The 20,239-nt window shown below is 48.6% G+C and overlaps 1 protein-coding gene across 2 annotated transcripts in view; it reads right to left on the reverse strand.

Annotated features, from left to right (window-relative positions):
• Positions 1 to 68: 68 nt before the first annotated feature.
• The window catches only part of TPCN1 (two pore segment channel 1), a 40,985-nt gene continuing 20,814 nt past the window's right edge, over positions 69 to 20,239 (reverse strand). For both annotated transcript variants that reach the window (XM_082774467.1, XM_082774468.1), the window contains 21 exons: positions 19,828 to 19,862; positions 19,105 to 19,163; positions 18,239 to 18,338; positions 17,086 to 17,202; positions 16,067 to 16,191; positions 15,068 to 15,116; positions 14,795 to 14,858; positions 13,775 to 13,819; positions 12,729 to 12,785; positions 12,590 to 12,643; positions 11,827 to 11,899; positions 11,514 to 11,621; positions 10,209 to 10,280; positions 9,309 to 9,398; positions 8,440 to 8,555; positions 7,677 to 7,723; positions 7,070 to 7,138; positions 6,540 to 6,624; positions 5,051 to 5,187; positions 4,117 to 4,197; positions 69 to 2,948 (listed from right to left, as the gene is read on the reverse strand). In XM_082774467.1, coding sequence (XP_082630593.1) covers positions 2,826 to 2,948; positions 4,117 to 4,197; positions 5,051 to 5,187; positions 6,540 to 6,624; positions 7,070 to 7,138; positions 7,677 to 7,723; positions 8,440 to 8,555; positions 9,309 to 9,398; positions 10,209 to 10,280; positions 11,514 to 11,621; positions 11,827 to 11,899; positions 12,590 to 12,643; positions 12,729 to 12,785; positions 13,775 to 13,819; positions 14,795 to 14,858; positions 15,068 to 15,116; positions 16,067 to 16,191; positions 17,086 to 17,202; positions 18,239 to 18,338; positions 19,105 to 19,163; positions 19,828 to 19,862 — 1,706 coding nt within the window. In that variant the 3' untranslated portion in view covers positions 69 to 2,825. The remainder of the gene's footprint in view (positions 2,949 to 4,116; positions 4,198 to 5,050; positions 5,188 to 6,539; positions 6,625 to 7,069; positions 7,139 to 7,676; positions 7,724 to 8,439; positions 8,556 to 9,308; positions 9,399 to 10,208; positions 10,281 to 11,513; positions 11,622 to 11,826; positions 11,900 to 12,589; positions 12,644 to 12,728; positions 12,786 to 13,774; positions 13,820 to 14,794; positions 14,859 to 15,067; positions 15,117 to 16,066; positions 16,192 to 17,085; positions 17,203 to 18,238; positions 18,339 to 19,104; positions 19,164 to 19,827; positions 19,863 to 20,239) is intronic.

Here is a 20,239-nt window from a genome sequence, read left to right on the forward strand (position 1 = left end):
AGCTTCCTCCAGGGCACCCGCGCTGCATTTCCCAACGCCGGTCACATGCAGCTGCTCGTGCTGCCGAGGGCCTGCTCGTGACGGAGCTGCAGGCACGGGGCTGCGGCCGCCGGCTCTTACGCAGCTCCACGGGCTCGGGGAGGCAGCGGTTCCACGGCCCCGGCCGTTAGGGATCACCCCACTTCTGCTCTGCGGGGCCACGGGCGGTTGTGCAAGCAGCACGAGCGGCAGCCTGGGGTTGGGGCAGTTTGGAGGCTCTCCGAGCCCGCTGCTCTTCCCTTCCGGGCTGTGCTCGTTTCTCCTTTTTTTTTTCTGGCTGGATGAGTGCTTTCACAAATATTACGGCTCCCTGCGCCTGCAGCTCTCGCAGCAGCCACCCCCGCTTTCCGGCCCAAACAGGAGGCAGCAGCCACGCAGGGAGAGGAGCGAGGGCTTCAGGAGCCTGTGCAGCTCCTCCCGGCCTCAGCTGGTGCATTAAAAAGAAAGCAAAACAAGAGCATGAAAGCAGTACGGTGACAGAGAGGGGAAAAACTGGCAGGGGGGGAGCTGAGCTCTGAGAGCAATGTCCAGGAAGAGGAATTCAGGGCAGAGCTGCAGGGCAGGGATGTGAAATATGCTCACGCAAGCAGCTGCTGCTGGAGAGGGAGGGCGGGCACAGCTCCTCTTCAAACGGCGTGGAAATCCACAGCCGAGCCCCTCTCCTGAACCAAGGGGAAGGAGGAAAGGAAGGTGCTGCCTTTACAAAGCTGAGGATGCTCTTTATTAGTGTGCTTGAAAAATCTAGAGAACATTTTACAGACGTGTCCATAAAATCATCTTTATAAACAAAACGCCAGCGTACAAAAATCCTGCCGCGCTTCCTCCCTCGTTCCCTACCGAATGATTGTCTCCGTCGTTAGTCTGTGGGGAAGGGGGGGGAAGAGGAGGATAAATAGAAGGGGATGCCCCGTACTCAAACTTCTTGTCCTTCCAGACAAAGTCCTGCGAAAGAAGTAAACTTCTGCGGCCCTCCTTAGTTTAAAAATAATAATACGGTGAAGGTGGGGGTGGATCAGCATCTCAGCACGAGACCAGAGAAGCAGCAGCCGAGCCCCAAATCCCGGGACACGAGACCCCATTACTGCAGGGCGTAGCCTGAAGGTGCAGCTCCTTTCACACCCAGCAAGTGCCCCAAACCCAGAAAATGCCCCAAACCTATCACTGAGGGGTAACGTGGAATTTAAACAAAGCCCCAGGTGGTTTTGTGACCTTCCCACTGCTCATTCATCCTGCCCCACACCCAGAGACGTTTCCAACAGCCCCAGTTCTAATCTGGATAAATCTCCCAGGCTGCGACTCCACGCAGAGCAACCTGCTCTGCTGTGCTGCTCGTTGACTCGTGGTCACATTTACGGTCTGGAAAGCAGCCCTTTAAGGTCCTTCACGGTTCAGCTCAGAAGTGGTTTCACAGCCAAGCACCCTGAAGTACCCAGAAAGGACGCGGAGCTGCCCCGAGGCACCCAGGGCATTTATCCAGGCAGGAGCGAGGAGCACAGAGCGCTTTGCCTGCTTTTCCAAGTCTCGTCCTTCCCCAGGAAACGCTCCCTAGCTGCCCTGCTGGGATCAGTCCTCTCCTTCTGTCCTGTGCTACAGGGTGAGAGTGCAAGGAAACAGCAGGCGCATGGCACACAGGGACTGGGCGCACATCTCCCACCCCCAGCTGCATCGAAGCCTTCAGAAAGCCTCCCCAGCTCCGTCTACTCCTCACCTGAAGCTGAGAAGAGGTCAAAAAGCAAGAGTTAAGGGAACCTCCCAGCTTCTAACCCTCAGCACTTTCTGTGCTTAGGGGATTAAAAAAAAAAAAAAAAAAAAAAAAAAAAAAAAAAGGGACTTAGAGACAGGTTCTCACCACTTCACAGGTAATGAAACGCGAGGGATGAAGCTACCTGCCACAATCCCAGCATAAACGTGGCAGAGCTGGGAAGCGAGCCCTTTTCTTTCCCCTCCCTCAGCTACCAGGTCTCTGGCAGCTCACACTGAGAAGCAGACAGGTGAGAAGAAACATCTTTCACGTTTCTTCCACATCCAGAATCCAAGAGAGCAGGAAAGCTCTTCAGAGAGCTTCCCAAGACCTGACCCTCCTCTCCTTAACCTGACCTGGCTCTCCCTAATCCAGACACAATTCAGTGAGCTGCAGACCCTCGCTTCTGGCTCCAGCTGCCACGGGACTGCTCAGGGACAGCTAAATTCGACGTGCAGAGCTGGATCTGCTACTGGGAGTGCATCTAGCGGTGCTAAGAAGGTAGAGGAGAGGCAGCCCGACCTCCAAAAGTGCTGAAATTTCATACCACCCTCCCTTGCTTTGCATAACAAGTGGGGGAGAAGAAAAAAATAATCCACTCCCCTTTCTTTTATTCCTAGGTTAACGGTACCCTTTAAGCGAAGCAGACCTTCAAAAAGGGCAAGTTGTTTTTTCCCTCTTTTAAATAGTAAGCAGGTGGCTTAAGCGCATTTCCTCCTGTTAATGGATTACACGTCCCTCTCCCCCAGGTCTGTTAGTGGCAAGACAAACAGCAGGCTCGAGCCTGGGAAGCAGCTCGGAGGGAGAAGTCTCTGCTCTGTCTGAGATGCTCTGTGCCGAGCGCGGGCACCACGCTCACTCTGGTTGCAGCAGTCTTACGCAGAGTCCCCCTGTTTTTTTTTCAGGGGTTCACTGCTTAGGGGAAGAGCTTTGAACCCTAAAGCCAACCAGCACGTGGAACAGACCTATGTACACCATCCCGATATATACGCTGTGAAGTAATACTCTAGGTTATTGCATAGAAGGCAGCTCGCGTTAGCTAGGCCTAAATGACAGTCTGGGAGCGTTGCCGGAGGCTCAGGGGCTTCAGAGAGCTGGTGGAAGCAGGCGCAGACTCCTGCAACGGTGCCTGGGATTCCTCTTTCCTGGAGTGCTCCTCATACCACTCCTGCAAGACAAGATCAAGACAGAGATCAGTCTTTGCCCCAGAGCACCCCTGATCTACAAGGACACAGCATTTCTCGGGCAGAGGGGGCTCCTTCCAGCTTTTTTTTTCCAGCATTTTCTCCAGCAGAGGGGCCCAGCTGTGACAGATACACCAAAGGTCCAAGCAAGAAGCACCGGGCAAGGCTCAGCAGCAGCCAAGCTGAGCTGCCAGGCCTGACAAACCCCAGCAAGGAAGCATCGTGCTCAGGATGTCCCTCCTTAACATCCCGGACTCTCATGTTGACACCACTGGGATGTCTGGGGCTTGGAGTCGCGCCCAGGGTGCTACAGGACGTTACATCCCCCTGTTAGAGGCCAAACAGGACAGGCAAGGAGCTTCAACGTAGATTTCCACCCAGCTGTGTGGCATGCAATGTGTTTATTTTTGTTAGTGGGACTGAAGACTCACCCCCAACCTAGCTGCCCTTCTATCCCTTGGGCAGATTCGAGTGGTTACGAGATTAATTCTTTCAGTACTAATCACTGTATTAGTCCATGACCCCAAACCACAAGGCCTTGCTCACACTACAGCGGCCAAATTCAAGGCATAAAGTTCCTAACCTCGAAGAACAGCGGCAGGAATGCCTCAAACAATGCAGCGAATCAGCTGATTTAAGCGTTTCCCATCTTTGTTTGCCTGCTATTGAAAAACAGGCACTTGGAGAGCACTCGGTCTGACGGACACACCCAAGCTCAAACACAATCACATTCCAGGGGCTTAACAACTGAGTGTAAGGCGGCCAAGTCCCAGGAACACCACGCATGTGCTCCTGGCTCAGCGATCACAGCTGCCTTAGGTTCTCCTGGCCAAGCTGGAGCACCTACACACACACCTACACACACACACACGCAGTTGCAGCCACTCTGCTGATGCACACCAGCACAGCCGGGTTCCTGAACCCACCCGGGAGGCTCTCACACACTCTGTGGTTTTAAGAAAGCCTCCAAACACCAAATCTGATGACTCTAAAGCACAATTCATCTTCTGCTACCACTCTTTTCATGGAGGTGCCAGGGTCTCAGAGGGAGAAGGCCTCCTGTGTTTCAAAGGAGGATTTGTTCTTCCAGGCAGTGTGAAGTGTTCTGCTAACCACGAGCCTTGCTGCTGTGTCCAACTCAGCCCCACATACCTGTATCTCCTCCTCATACATCTTCATGCTCAAATCACTCTTGGTCCTGGATCTGCGTCCCAAAAATGTGGTTGACATTTGCTAAGGAATAAGTCAAAACAAAAGACAACATTCATCAGTCACCAGGCAGCTCACAGGAGCAGCCCCTGAGCTTCAGGCACCCCTTCTGCAGACACCTATTATCTGCTGGTGAGCATGGGCTATTCTGGGCTCTTCCTACTGTTAGCAGAGAAAAAGAGCTGCAAAAGACTAGTGAGCTGAATTCTGAATTACTTTCTGCCCACAGGAGTCACCCGAACAGCACTGAGAAAAACAACCCCAGGTCTGGCACCATTCTGTACTCCACTGCAAGGCTGAGGGCAACATGCCCCTGTGGTTGATCATCTTCAAAACTCTTTCTGATCAGTACTGCCATGGCCAGCATCACCACCACTATTCTGAACTTTGCCCACGTAAACAAGAGCTCAACTTCTAACCACCAAGCCAACCAAAGCAAATCAAGGCCTGCAAAGGGACTGGAGCACTTGCACTTGGCAGCGCAGATGCAGGAACACAATGGCTATTATTAAAACAATCGTTTAAGCTCCTCCCAGATGCACAAGCCAACAGATCTCAGAGACAAGAGCAGACAGCCAGGTCAGCTCTTTTTTCCTGTTCTAGGATGAAAACGTAAGCAGTGCCGCAGAGAAAAGGACAGCTGCTCTCTGGAATCGATACAAACGTATTGCTGCATAATGCTTCAGGACTGCCTGGGCCTAAGTGTGTGATGGCACGGAGAGAGGGGCAGGAGAATCACAAGGCACTGGCTTCCCTGGAGAACAGTAAATATGCTTTTTCCAGTCTGTTTCCCTCTAGAAGATAGCAAAAAGGTATGCGCAACCCTGGTGCGCCTCCCTCCCCTGAAGCCAAGAACCTGCAGTGAGTTTCCTCTTACCCCATACTTGTCCATCTGCAAAACGATTTTCTGCAGCTGAGAAGTTTCGGGGGCGGCTGAACTCCGTTTGTACAGCTCAATTATCCCAACCACTTCCTCCTTGGAGATCTCCTTCTCCAGCACAATGCCATTGTCTTCTGCACAGGCAAGAAAAAGAAACAGGAAGAAAAGTTATCTGTACTGGAACACGTATGTCCTGGTCCCCCAGCAGGGCAGGGAAGAAGAAAACTGGTGTGTAGGGCCAGCAGGCATCTCTCAGCTTTTAAAATCTCAGGTTCCTCAGGGCCTTAAGGTCTTGTCCCTCTTTGCTCACCTGCAAGTTAACTAGCAGAACAAATAATCACACACTAATTGCTGCCTTTTGGCCTTCAGCTGCCCAACGCAGCTCGAGATAAGTGCTAACAAACGCCTTTCACTGCACCACGCAGAATGGGAGCAGGAGGGATCGCAGTGAAAAGTGTTCTGCAGCTAACAATGCCTGGCTCACACTGGTCTGTGCCACACATTTGGATCTTCTGGCACCTAAGGAAGACGAGGGGCGAATCAAAGCCACTCCTGTGGCTGGGGCCACCACCATGTCTTTCTACAGGGAAGATTCCCTGCATTAAATATATGAAAGTGCAGTAGCTGTAGCTTCTCCCTGCAGAAAACTGTGAAGAATTACTAAAATTAGCCTGCATAAAGACTGAATAGAAAAGTCTGGGTGTAGATCACCTAAAGGACCAGCGGGAGAAGGGCTGTAAGACATTAATGTGTTTATGGCACCTAGATTAGCAGGTCACGAAGTTACAGGCAGCTTCAGCCGCCCAGCTCAGGAGACAAAGGACAGTGAGGAAACACGGTGACTCAGAGAGGTGTGATGGGATGGAGAGCCCAGTACAGTCAGCTCTTAAAGGGCACAAAAAGGCACATCCAAAACCAGCACATGGTCAGCAGTCTAAGTACAACTGGGAGATGTGGAAAGGACTGGATAGGCAGCGTCCTTTTTCTCTGTGTCATGGCAAGGAATGCTGTTAAATCACCTTTTTCTTGGTGCCCAAGAGCTGGATTAAACACTTGGAGAGAGACATCCTGGTGTGGGTGTGAGTGCAAGGGAGTGAAATTGATATTAAAAGGAGGAAGAAAAAAATCACCTTTCTTTCCTGTAAGGTCTGAAGATTTTGCTCTGCTGTATTATTGCTGTAAGGTTTCCTATGTTTCTTCCACAAAATGTGCACAGACTTGCTGTCTGTTTGAAACAGCTCAAATAGCTGAAGTTCACCCAAACACACATACACTATATATATATGTGAATGTATGTATCCATACATGGCAGGGCAGGGTGGGGGAAATGAGGGCAGAGCTGGAAGCCAGACAGAGATATCACACAAAAGCATAAGAATGATTTTAGGAAGTCAGGCTAAAAAAAAAAAAAATGCAATCCAATCTCATTATCTCCTAAGTCAGAGAGAGGAAACACGCTGTGGGTCAGCCAGCCCTTGGTTCTGACCTTCTGAGTCTTGGTTCTTCCGCGTGTAGTTCATACGGAAGACGAAAGCCTCCAGGATAAATGCCACGATGATGGTCATCACCACCTGGGAGAGGACACAACAGGAGAAAGAGATCAGGAGGCTGCTGCTGGGGCGTTCTGGCCCCCCAGTTCAACAGGAAGCTGAGCGTTTGGGCTGTGCTTCAACTCCTGCTGCTCCAAGCTCCCCTGTGGAAGAGAGGATGCACTCGTCCCAGCTCACACATCTACCTGCACGTCAGCTGGTGGCAGTGAACAACAAAGGGGACAGAACAAGACTCTGCTGCCCCAGCCCTTACCCTGAGGCCCAGATTTGTGCAGCACCAGTTTTGTCAATGCCCCCAAATTCGAATTCCTGCAAGTGAGGAAGGCTCACATGTTTTTGGAAGACGTTATGTAGAAGAGCAAAGCTGTCTGCATTTAGGGACAAAAGCTCCCTCTGGAACAGATGGAAAGCTGTCTCCCTTCCCCATCTCCCCAATTTCACATACAAAGCATCTCCAGACACCTACCATGGTCACAATGTAGAAGATCATGAAGTAAAGGCGGCTCCAGTGAGTGGTTTGAGACGTCACCCCTTCCTAGAGGAGACAGGGGAAAGAGTCACTAGTGCACACAAGAAGAATGCTGGCTAACTAACGAAAAGCAGCATCAATACTATCCACCTCATATTCATGCTAGCCCCAGGACTGCCTGCACAATATTCAGTGCTCCAGCTGGTTCTTGCAGCTAACCTGCCACTGAAGGTAAAAAGCTAGGGTCCTACATGCAAACACACAGAGCATTTAAGGCCCCTGGCTGAACGAACCACTGCTGCTAAGAGAACACAGCCTGGACAGCAGGGCGATAAGCTGGAGTACAGCGTGACTTCGTTTGTCCAGATTGTGAAACCCGGCCTGAAGGCTGGTCAAGTTCGACGAGAAAACATGCCTGGTAGCATGTCACAGAGGTCAAATATCACCCCGTGATCAAGAGCAACAAACACCTAACAACAGCAAGTGACTAACCCTGCCCTCTCCAGACGCCAGGGGAAGAAAGCAGTGATAGAATGAAAAGATCTACCTCATCTGGCAAGAGCCTGTGCTGCTTGCGCAGGCAAGGGAGCTGAGGTTTACTTACCATGATGATGTACCAGTCATTGACAACCGTCAGCTCAAACAGGGTCACTGCAGACGAGGGAGAAAAAAAATAAAGACAATTGCTTTATCCAACCTCGCTTGTTTTAGAATGAATCTTTAGACAAGGTATTTGACAGACAAAACAGAGGCAAGACGCCAAGTTCCACTACAGGCAGCAAATCCAGATGCAGACTGCAGGCCCTCATCACTGCAATCACTTTGGCATCTTCCCACTTACAACAAAGGGGGTTAGACCCACAGAACCAGGAGCATGGCTTTATTTGTTTCTTAAGAATCAGAAACAGACCTAACCCTTTCCACAACAGAGCATGGAGACCTCTGAAATCCCCAGGAGACGAGCACCTCTACTCATGCATTAAGAAAAGTCATGAAGAGTAACCATATTCAAATCAATCTCCACCAGTGGATTTCAAGAAATGTATTAGCATTACTGCTGGCTCTTTAGAAGAACAGTAACCTAAAGACCTCCTTAAACATCTCTGGAAGCCCGGTCTGATTACCAGTCAAAACAGATTTGCTTGCTTCACGTGGCTTTTAAGAGATGGCTGCTTGCTTTGCAATAAAGCCAAGACACAATGACTCAGCTGATATTGTCCAAAAAGGAAGAGCAGGATACTGAGTGCCTGAGGTGCACTAGGACGTCTCTCTTACAGTGTTCCAGGCACTGCAGTCCTGCCACCCAGCTCTGCAGGGACACAGATGCGCTAAGGAATAGGCTTTGCTATGGACAAAGCTGCCCTTACCAAAGCTGTTCAGAATGTTGTCGAAGTTGTTGAGATAGTAATAGCCTTCTTCCACAACCGTCTTGTTGCCAACTGTGTGGTTCACCCAGCGGTAGGAATCTGCAACAGTGCTTGTGCTGGTTGGGGAGACCAGGGCAAAGAATGAGAAGAGAAGATGGAAAAAAAATCTCAGGATAATAAATACCAAGACACTTAGAAGGTGTTGAATTGGGTGGTAGTTTTCCAACTCTTGGCTAACACTTGCCTCTGTCTTTGAGAGCTAGCCTCTCTCCTTCACAGCTCAGCACAAGCCCAGGGTGTCTGGGTAATAATTCAAGAAACATTAGACCAGAGAAACTGAATGTCTTAGACTCCTTGGCTCACAGCCTTAAAGCCTGGTATTTCCAAGTGGTCTGCCATCATTTAAGATGCAAAGGGCACAGGACAGCTCAGCTTCCAAGACTAGGCAAATTTATCTTGTAGAAAGCGAGGCCTAAATATGTTACATCTGGCACAGCAACTCTGGGGTCACGTAGATGAAAATCTCAATTTTGCTCTACAGCAGATGTTTACAGGAGTTCCCAGCTACAATACCAGGAAAAAATTCTACCAGCACAGCCACCTGAGGTGAACTACAGATCTCAAAAAGCAGCCAAATCTTCCGCAGAAATCTCTCCCTTTCCAAGTGCAGCATGAAAGTAATTTCATCCAATCTTACCTAGAGAAGTGAAGCATCTCCCCTAAATTTTCCCGCTGTGTTGCTTTGGCTACAGAGCCCCATTCAGACCCATTCTCTAGCCCCTTCTTCAGCCGGAGATATAACTGCCAGAGGCACTGCTACTGGCTCTGCACCAAACCCACTGCAGGGGGGATGGATTTGCAGTACTCACTTGCAGCAGTTCGGGTAGACCACACCAGCAAAGAATTCCATGCCAACGATGGCGAAGCAGTAGTAGAAGATCAGCAGGGTTAAACCGAGGCTAGAGGCAAAAAAACAAAACAAAACAAAAAAAAAAACACATAAAGAGCAACTCTTCAGTAGCACAGTACTGAGGGAGGCAAAACAAAGTCACAGGCTAGCTGCTCTGGAAGGATTTCTAAGAGCACTGAAAACCCCACACCACCCTCTCTGCCAGCACTGCCCTGCAGTTCTTTGTGCTTTCATTCAAGTCCTTGGAGAAGGAGCTTGCCACTCACTGAAGAGAGAGAAGTTCTAAGAAACTAGAGAACAGACTGGATTCCTTCCCAGTCTGTATTCTGCTAAGCAAACTTCTCTCCACAGTTTTTCTAACAAAAAACAAACCACAACAAACTGTTCTGCCCTCTCCACATCCTTGGATGCAGGGACAGCACCAAGAACAAGGCTCTCTAGCTATCACTCGACCACCAAGCTCCTCCCAATGCCCTACCATTTAACAATGATGCTCTAGAGTGGCTGTACTAACGACAGTGAGACAGCTGGGGCTGGGCATATTTGTGCCAATGTTCCTCCCACACAGGTCTCTCCTCTTCACCAAAAGCTGGGGGAGGAAAAATTAAACAACACTAACTCTTAGTTATCCTCCTAACATTAAAAAAAGGCATCCCAGAAAGGTTTCTTGCTGCTCCGAAAAATGGGAAGATTACCAGCACACTGCAACCTCAGCAGCACATCAAGCAACAATCAATCGACAGGTCTGAGGACAAAACCTTTGGAAGGTTTGGCGGGTCCGTGTCCTGATCCCAGCCCTAGACACTTAACCTTTGCCCCTCTCTCCCCCTGCTGCTGTCCAAAGAGATTAAGTCAGTACCTGGCCATCCTGGGGAACAACTCAAACATGGTGTCCAGGACATTCCTGTAGCGTTTCTTCAATTTAAAGAGCCTGAAAGGAGAAGCCAGAGAAGTTAACATACGCACTGAAAGCTGTCGGGAATAGTTAAAAAGAGTATCACAGTTCTCTGCATCTCCCAGGTTAATGATCAGGGAAGGTTTCCTGACACTAAACCCACACAATCTGCACTGGTTCAAGTGGTCTCTGTTCATCTGACAGCGTCCTGTTGCTTCATCTGGATGTTTATGGCACAGCCAAGTAAGTGCTTACAGGATTAAGGAATCTTAAGGAAAGGCCCACATCTGCTTACACAGCATGAAGCATAAATAGCTTTTTTTTTTTATTATTTATAAAAAAAAAAGTTGTAAGAGCCCAAACTAGTCCTATGCACAGGGTAAGGATTCATCACTCTTTTCCCTAGACACAAGCTTTTCTGTGTTTACCTCACGACCCAGTAAAAATTGATGAAAGAAAACACACATTGTGCCTGCTAATTTCAGATTTGGCAAACCCCTCGGCCTTCACAGAGCAGCACAGTTGCCAAACACAGGTTTTCTGTTGCTCCCCTGCCAAAGCATTTCCACCCTCCCACCCCCCCGCCTTCAAGTGTCATGAAGTGTTCTTTAAATCCTCACTGAAGAGCTAAACTACATTAGCTCGCCTTTAATGAAACAATATTTTGCTTCTCAAATGCCTTCCACGGCTCTCAGATCCTTCTGTCAAAGCGAATGTATCTCCATAACAGCCTCAAAAGGAGAGGGTTAATCAGACCCATCTCACTGAGCTGAAGAGAGGTTACGGGCCCCAGCCTTGCTTAAAGGGTGAGATACAACTGAGCAGGGTTGTGCTTCACCCTAGAAAACAGTACCCTTTGAAAACTGTAATTTCTGGTAATTCAAGAGAAATTATTAAGCTGGCTGAGACCACCTCACCCCGACAGAAGAGCTTTTCTCTGAACAGCATCAGACAATTTAGAGGAGGTGTAAGAACCCCACGAAGGCAGACATAGGATAATCTGTCCCTGGTAAATCCCTTGATCTCTATTAGAGATCAGCTTAAGCTCCAAAGCACGGGGTTTCATATCCCAACCCAAGTTTTTATCTTGGGTTTTGATAGCGCTGGCTAATCTCCTTACCCTGCGCGATTCCTGGTCGTGCCATGGTCAGGTACCCACGGAGCAATCCTTGCCCCCTCCTGGTAAGGAGCTCAGTGCCCAGCTGGACCGATGGCAAACAAACCTGCCTGGTTTCTTCCCCAACCTGCTCTCTGTGCTCCCCGTCTCACCTCAGCAGCTGGAGAGGTCGCAGGACCACGATGAAGTAGAACGGCTCCATGTTAAACGCCAGCGCCATAAGCCCCAGGAATGCAAACAGGGTCACTGAGAAGTCAAAGCTGGAAAAGAAAAAAAAATAAATGATGTAAATGATATATCACTAATATTTCAGCAGAGAAGAGGTACTCGGGGCCACTCCAGCCTGACAGGATGCCCAAGGCCAAGCCCAGAAGCCTCACCCTCAGGCCTAAGAACTCATATCTCAGCAGCCAGCCTCTCTAACACACCAGTTTTCATCGCCTCTGAGTGTCAGCGCACACTTACAGATTCCAGCCTGAGGACAGGTACTCGACGGGCCCCAGCCCAGTGGTTTTCAGGAGCAGCTCCACGCCGTAGACTGTAAAAGGAGATGAGAGCCATGAACAGAAATTAGCAGCATCACAAGGAGGGCTTATGCAAAGGCTCGCCCTCTGCATAAGATACATGGTCCTTTGACTACAGGACCTTATTCTTGGTCAGGTGCCAAAAGCAACATTTTCCCTCCAAACCAACATGTTTTCCTGTATTCGTGGTGATTTCTCTTCAGGGCAGCCGACAAAGCAGTTACTTGGCTAACAAGCTGTAAATGTTCAGGCACAAGCTCCCATACAAGAGGCCAGAGAGCTGTGTAATAAATTCAGGCCTGACTAGGTATTTCCTTTATCTCAGGGGAACAAATCCGACCTCCATCCCTTAGCCTAGGCCTGACCTGCAGGGACAAATCCTTTCAAAGAGGAGCCATCTAACACCCTCTCTGTCCTGGCAGCGCTCTGTGAGCATGCAGGTTAAAAAACCTAAACAAAGCCAACAATACCACAATGACAGGGAGGCACCACGGCTGCAGCAGCTCAGGGAGCTGTAGAGCAGTGCAGCACTCATGTGGGTCTGTGTGTATGCTGACAAACCCTGCCAGGCACAGGATCATTCTAGATGCAGTCTGTACGCCTGTTTTTACCGCAAACTGCACAATCTTCTGGCAGCAGAGCTGCCTATTCCCTTTCCAACTCATTACGAAGTGAGATATTTCTGTTGGGTGGCACCTACTTACTTGTGAGGAAGACTATGTAGCTCCACGGGACGTTTCTGGAGAAGAAATTCCCTCCTGCAAGACAAGAACAACTTCTGGCCTCCCCTTCATTCAGTCACCCAGCAGCATAGTCAAGACAGCAAGCTGCAACATTTCCTACCTTGCAGCATGAAGGTTTCGACAAGAATCCAAATTCCATTCACAGCCACCACAGTATCTGGAAAACAAAGTGAAAATCGATGAGTGGCAGGGTCAACATTTCCAACTCAGCTACCGAGCTGAATTTGTAACTTGGAAGAGTCACAATCTTCCACTCAGGCTTTTCCCAGGCTGTCAAACAACTGCAGCACTGCTGTCTTCTAAAGCAAACAAAACTAAAACAATGACCAGGTTCACGCTCAATCATTTGTTCACCAAGAATTATTTTACACACGAGTAATAACGTGGCAAAATACTTCAGCTTCATCCTAGTTCTGGAACAAGATCTTGAGAACCACTAGGTCCCCAACTGTGCAAAGCCCCCGTCAGCTTGGATCTGTAACTGCTCCCCGGTGTTCAGATCTCAGGAGCTGAAGGTGCGGGATTTATCCTTTCACTCAGATGTCCACATCTCTTCCCTTCTCCCTAATTTAGCACCCTAATTTATAAAAATCAGTCTCCTCCAATGTTCAAATTACTCCAAATTACTGAGTAGGAAGAGACCGTGTAGAACATAACAAGGAGCACCACAAGTAAGCACTCCTCCTCCTCGAGAGAGAGAGAAGAAATTCTCCCAGGCAGAGCAGTTGCCAAGCAATCCCTCCAGCAGCAACAATGCTCGCACCTTCTCAAGTGCCAGCAGAACAAGAAGGCTGCCTGGCAAGGCAGTTCCTTATCCAGCACCCTTCGGCTGCAAGATAAAAACCTCAAGGCTTGTGAAAGCTAACTGCCAACGTATCCCAACGCAGTGAGCCGATCCCTACGCAGCCAGCCCACAAGTAGGTTATAAAGCAGCCTCTGCAGGAGACTCAACACAGCAGCAGTCGGTGTGAGCATGTTTTCCCTCCCTCTCCACCCAAATTCCAGATTTTGCAGAGGAACCACAGCTCAGACCAAAGACCAGACCCCACCATGCTGAGTCCTTGGAGGGCCGAGCACAGACAGTGCCCCTGGCACGACATCGAGGGAGCGTGGCAGAGAGAGAGCAAGCTTGTTGCTGCTACTCACACATGGTGTACTGGAACACACGGGAATTCACGAGGATGTTGATGCCTGCACAAAGGAAAGTACAGCAAAATGCACATTAAAGCAGTCCTCTGTGCCTCACGCACAGCTTCCTCTGTCTTCTCCTTGAGATGTTTTTCACATCAGTGCTCAGCACAGAAGCTAAGCAGATCTGTAGATCAGAAACTTTCACTTCTTGGGACCAAGGTGAAATTTGGTTTAGATTTTTAGTGGCAGTGAACTCGCTATCCTTAACCATCTAGATGCCTCCCCCTGCCTCTATGCACTAGTTCTGTGATGCAGACAGAGGTAAGAACAGCTGACGAAGCACTGCCCACATTTCAAACAACACGTGCTGCCAAGGAGAGCTGAGTGCATTAGCAGAGACCCACAGGGCTCCTACGGCAGCTGTGTGTGTGGATCAGGATGCTGCTAACTGCTTCCCACCAGCATACCCATGATTTTGGTGTTGGTGTTCTTATTTCTGAGTGCCTACGTTCAGTCAGGTAACTTGGGACATGGAAGATGTCACATTTGCAAGGCAGATGGCACTGATGGCTGTTGCACATCTCCTTCCCCCTCCTTAGCAGCTGCACTTGATCTGTACAAGCACTGCAATTCCATGTTGGGACCAGGAAGCCCAGCGGTTTCTTGGCAAACAAATCCCACTGCACCGTCACAAACCCTGCTAGATTCAGGGCTCGTACATCACAGCTAGCCTCAGGGCTGAAAAAGGAGTCCAGCCCTCCCTGACCTCAGGGTCTGGTTCACCACAGAGCTTCTGCTAAGAGGTGTCTCACTCTGAGGAAGCTGGGGTTTGGGTCAGGGCACAGGGAGTATGTAAAGAAATCTCCCTTGGAGGCTCTGAATACACAGAGTTGGTTAGTGGGCCTCCCCTCAAGCTGTTTACCTTGGACATTTCAGCACAGGTACATAAGAAGTCCCTTCAGAGAGCCCTGTCTTTACAGAGAAAAGCTCTTCTTACTAGTTGAATGTGTGCTGTCATTAAACCCCAGCCAGTACCTTTAAAAATAAGGAAAGCTGTCCGGGGAAGGTCATCAAACCAGTGCTCGCGATTTCGTTTTGCCTGGAAGCAGAACAGCCACAATCAAAAGTCATTTATAACAAAGTCAAAGCTATTTTCACCCCGAAAGTACAGCAGTTGAGACCCACCTTATTCCCATCACCTTCTTTTAGACTGCCTTTATTTCTTACCCACCTTCTCTTTGATCACTGGCCTCCTCTGCTCCCCCTCCCTGACACACTTCCCCTGTTCTCCACCCAATTAACACTCACCTTCCATTTTAAGCCAACAACTTCATAGAAATTGTAAAAATCCTTTAGACTGCAAAACAGAAAGAAACATCTGATCAGAGCCTTAAAGCTGATTACATCCTTAAGTGTCCTTGCCAGGCATCATCAGCAGAAAGTCCCTGGCAATTATTAACTCCTTATTAGAGCTGCAGCCACTGCTGGTAAGTCAACACCAACCTCTTCTTGGTGTGGCCAGAGGTTGCTGACTGACAGCAACCAGAGCTGCGTGCTTTTAGGTGTCTGAAAGCACGGATGGTGGAATTCTCAGGCTCTTACCAGCGCCGTTAGGTGCCTAAATTTAAGAGCTCAGTCCTTCTCCTCGTGCCATTTTCCATACATCTCCATGGCACTTGACTTGAAGGAGAAGCAGCAGCACCAGTTTCATGGGAAACGTTCGCTCTGTGGCCAGAACAAATTAAAAGAAGGAGCAGGTCTCCTGCTCTAATTCCCTCTACTTCCATGCTGGCTCGAGTTAGCTGCACCCACCCACCAGAATGGTAATTCTCTGCCTCATAACGCAGAGGATGACAGTCCTGAAAGCACCAGCAGAACCAGATTTTAATTAACAAAACCCTAGGGGACACAGCCAGCTGCTGGAATAACAAAAACTTGTTAAGCTGCGAGGCTGCGCTGTGTGAAGAAATGCTCCTTGCAGGCTCTAATGCTGCTCCTCAATTTCCCACTCCTCTGTTCTGGCAGGGAAAGTGGGAAGCAGAGGATGCCTGGCGACTGCCAGCAGAGCACTGTATCCACAAGAGGGCATGCAGGAACGCCATCACCTCTGCAGAAAAACCCTCAATTCTCAGGGCACCCACCCCTCCAAGCTTCCCAATTCCCCAGCACAAATCTTTTCAGGCACAGAACTCCATTCCCACACTCCAGACCAGTTTCCTTCCATGAACTCAGCCATCCTCTCTGAGGGATAGCCTCAGAGTGCGAGGCAACATCCCTGCTCAGGGCGCAGCAGTGAGAGCATCCTACCTGAGTAAAGGAGTGTTACTTTGATTCAGTGCTTTGAACGTGAGATACCGCTCTCGGGTGCACATCCGAGGCTTGTAAAACCGCAACAGCCCTTCAAAATGCTTGAAGGAAATTCCAGACGGCCTCTAGAAAACAAGGAAATGTCATGAGCAGGGACATCAGACAGAAACATGTACACACTTATATGTTCATTTCTCACTCTGGATTTGTTTTAAGCAGGATTTTTACATGACCATAAGATGCTATTTTAAACAAGCCTGAAAAGTACCCTAAACCAGTACTTTAAAATACTGCATTTATCCCAGAACACAGAGATCAGAAAGCTCTCCTGGCAAATATGACCCTCCAACAAATGCAGAGCTGTTCTGTGCTGCCCCACCCCGTAAAAACTGTCCAGCCAGACATCCCCAGCAGAGTTCAACTACTGTCTTTGAGAGAACGGTGGATATTCTAACTGGCCCTGTTACTGGCATGATTTTCAGACTATAAGCTCTTCCTCAGAAAGTGCTAATATAGCAAACGTGCCCTAAACATGAACCAATATACTAAAGGAAAGTTAGTTATTCTTGGGCCTTATTTCTCTTCTTGCTCCATAAGTTAACCAAGAAATCAACGCTGTCCCCCAGTGCTTTGTCCCTTAAAGCACTGTAGGTGAATTCTGTCTCCACCATTTATTCATGCAGTATCTGGCAACTGAACCATCCCTTCACATGCATAACCCGCCCCTCCTCTAACTATTGGTGTTCAAGAAGCCAGTCCTCGAGTGACCCACACTTGAGGGTGGAAACTAAGGAGAAATCAATGACCACGTGCACTCCAGGACAAGCTTTCTTCATTTTATCAAGGCACTTTCATGGTCTCACATTGGGGCTGAAATTCAGGCTACTGTTTTTCTCCAGAAAGAGATTAAAAACTAGTTGGACAAATAAAAAAAAAAAAGGTAGCCCTTGGTGATTGTGATCTGACCTCCATCCCAGCACCCCCTGGGAGGTTCTGAGAGTCCCCGCAGGGCGCTGTACCTGTTTGGTGATGAGCAAGCGGTAGGCGTGCTGTATGGCCGTGCGCTTGTGCAGCAGCAAAGACTTAAACTTCCTCTTCTCAATGTCATTGAACGTGTCGAACACAACGGCAAGAAGCTGCGGAAAGGAGAGATGAGACACTCGAGTTTGGCTCAGGTAGCTGCACAGAATATGGATCAAAAGTTTCTGAAACAAGCAGGAATATCCAGTCCAGAGAGGCAAGGAGAGGCAGTGCTGTGGGGGGAATCTTCCTGCTGAAGCAGGATAGAGGTAGTGATGGCTCATGGACCAAAAGGACAAAAAAAAAAAAAAAAAAAGATCAGGAAGCACACTGCACACACTGATCCACTTCTTTGTTTGGAAGAGGCCCAGATATTTCTGGTCTCCTAACACTCACTAGTTGTTTTCAAAGGTAAGGCTAAATTCCACATATGCTAACAGAAAACAGCATCAAAATGTTGCTAAAAATGCCCCAATCTCTTTGGGAAGGGGGTTTGAAGGCTGCTGTTTGGACTCATCCATCCATGGGAGCTTTGGCAAACGTATCAGAACTATCCCTCCATCTAGCACAACAGTAGTGAAATCCCAGCCCATTACAAGCACCAAATCACTCACCTTGGGATGCAGAATCCCCCAAGTCCTTCAACAACCCATTTTTCACAGCCCACATCCTCCCCTGAGCTGGTTTCAGCTCTGCTCTGGATGCTGAACGAAGCAGAGCGAGCACAGCAGCCGCACTCTCACGCTGCAGATATCAGCACTCTTCAAGTCCTGCCATCCTTAGCAATTCCATTCCCTTTCGAACTGATTTACAAAGGATTTCAGGCAAGCCCAGATAATAAAATGCCATTTTACGATAAATAATTAAGACAGAAAAGGACAGTAAATTTTGTGCAACCAAGTATGTCACTCCAAGCACGATATTAATGTGAGAGAGGCTGAAAGATGATAATATCATTCTGTTTTCTATGATTTAGTTCACTTCCTTGTGGTCAAACGTTAGACTCCTATCTGCAGCAGAGCTGCCATTTCTAGAATTATTCTGCCAAGGGGTCTCAGGTTATTATAGAGCACCCTTGGGAACGGGGAAGACTTGAGCAATGAACTCCAAATCCAGGCAGAGGGAAGTCAAGCGCTTCAATGGGGCACTCACCAAGTTCATGATGAAGTACAGCTCAATGGAGAGGTACACTATGAAGAAGACACAGGACCACGGGTTCCGGGCATAAGATGGCATCATCACGTCAGGGAAACTGCATCCAAAAGACACAAATTTAAGTGCCCCAATAGGCCATGCTACACTTCCCACTACGTAGGCAAAAGCACAAGACTCAGATGTGTGCACCCAGATCCATGGACCTACTCATTTCTGCAAAACCTGTGGCTTCTCATGAGCAGCAAGAACACTGAGGCATGATAAAAGGAAAAAAAGAAAAAAATATTTCCTGCACATCCCAAAAAATCAAACAGGCCAAGGGGATTTGTAACATGGCTAGGGGTTGTGCTTGTACCAATGACAGCAGTATAGCCCTGGTGTAGAAGTACTACAGCATGACACCCTGAGATTTATTCCATCCTTTGCTAATTTCCTAATCCCCAGAGCTCTCCCAGACAGCAGATCAATATTTACCCACTGTCATTATCCCCCCTCTCCTAGATAGTGGAAGTGAAGCAGAGGAATAGGAAGTTACTTCACAACAGCAAACTGTCGGCTGACAAAGAAGCACAAACAAACTTTCCCTCCTCGGACCCAGGCCTAATAAAGCTGTCTCCCCCTTATTGCCCTCGCAGTGATGAAGTGTTCGAGTGGCTTAGAGATAACTCCACATCTGAGGTCACAGCGGCCTAAAACAAAACAAAGTACCAGCTGTTCCCAGGCAGGCTAACCCAGGAAACCTCTCTCATGCAGGGGAAAGGAGTCACAGCTGGAGACAGACCATTTCTGCAGAGAAAGTCTGGACTCTGCTAGATTTCTTCTGGGACAGAGGGACAGATATCCTTTTCTAGCTCAGAACTTACTTTGAAGTGGTCAGAAGTACAAAGAGATTCACGAGGCTGTTCTCTAAGGTACTGAAGTACTGAAAGAAAAGGAAAAAAAAAATAACATGACAAAAATGCAAGCAGAATTTCATAGTGACATTTTGTCCAAAAAATAAACCAAACGAAAACAACATCACTTGAATACAGGCACTTCTACTGTTCCCTGATGCCTCATAGGAAAAGGGTTCTTCAACACTGATCTTTTTTAAAGGTCTCTGAGAGATGGCATGTGAAGAGTTAAATCAATTGAAAGCTAACCTAAACATTTTTGCCATCATATTCCCAGGAAGTTATAGATTCATAACGCAAGGAACTTGGCTGCTGGACTTGGACAGCCACTGTGTGAAACGGCCAAGCTCCCACCCAAATAACTCCCTCCCCTGGGGATGGCAGCAGGTGGCCCCAATCCGCCTGAATTCAGACAGCAAGAACAAGGAAGGATGACCTGAGAGTTTGCTGTGGGACTTCCTCTCTCTGAAGAAGTCCCATGCGCTGCCTTCCCTGCCAGCAGGTGTTGACCCAGGGTAACTCTGCCAACTGCCTCGTCAGCCACGGCCCCTGCACTTTTTCCATTGCCAGCACCAGCTAACGTCTGCCCCCCCAGGCCACCACGTGGAAATAAGCCACGTCTGCACAGTAATACTTGGTTCTGAGCTGGTCAAACTGGGACTCAAGCTTCAGTTCCAGGTGAGAGATGCTTACCGGATCTGAGTGGTTAGGAGAAAACAAGTAAAAACCTAGAAGAAAATGGAGAGGAAAGGTGAGAAGACATGTGGAAAAGAACAACAAGAAGTCTGTTTCAATTTCAAGCAGCAGTGACTAGTCTGTTCTCAAAGAGCGAAATCACACCAACAACCAGAAAGCACCACGAAGAGAGAATCTGTAAGGCCTTTTCCATACACAATTGCTAATTTGTCTCATCGGCATTTCACTGATCCTTTTGAAAACAAGCTTTTTGGGGATAGGATGGTAGTAGGTACACTGCAGACATTCACTCGAGAGTTTAGACTAAACTTACTGGGCTGAGGAGATGATGGAAACAGAACTTGGAGACCTCCAGCACACACACCATGAACTTCTGGAAGAGGTCAAAAGGACCTTTGCTACAGAATCA

This window comes from Aythya marila (genome assembly GCF_965140915.1).
Source record: "Aythya marila genome assembly, chromosome: 17".
NCBI classification, from domain to species: domain Eukaryota; kingdom Metazoa; phylum Chordata; class Aves; order Anseriformes; family Anatidae; genus Aythya; species Aythya marila.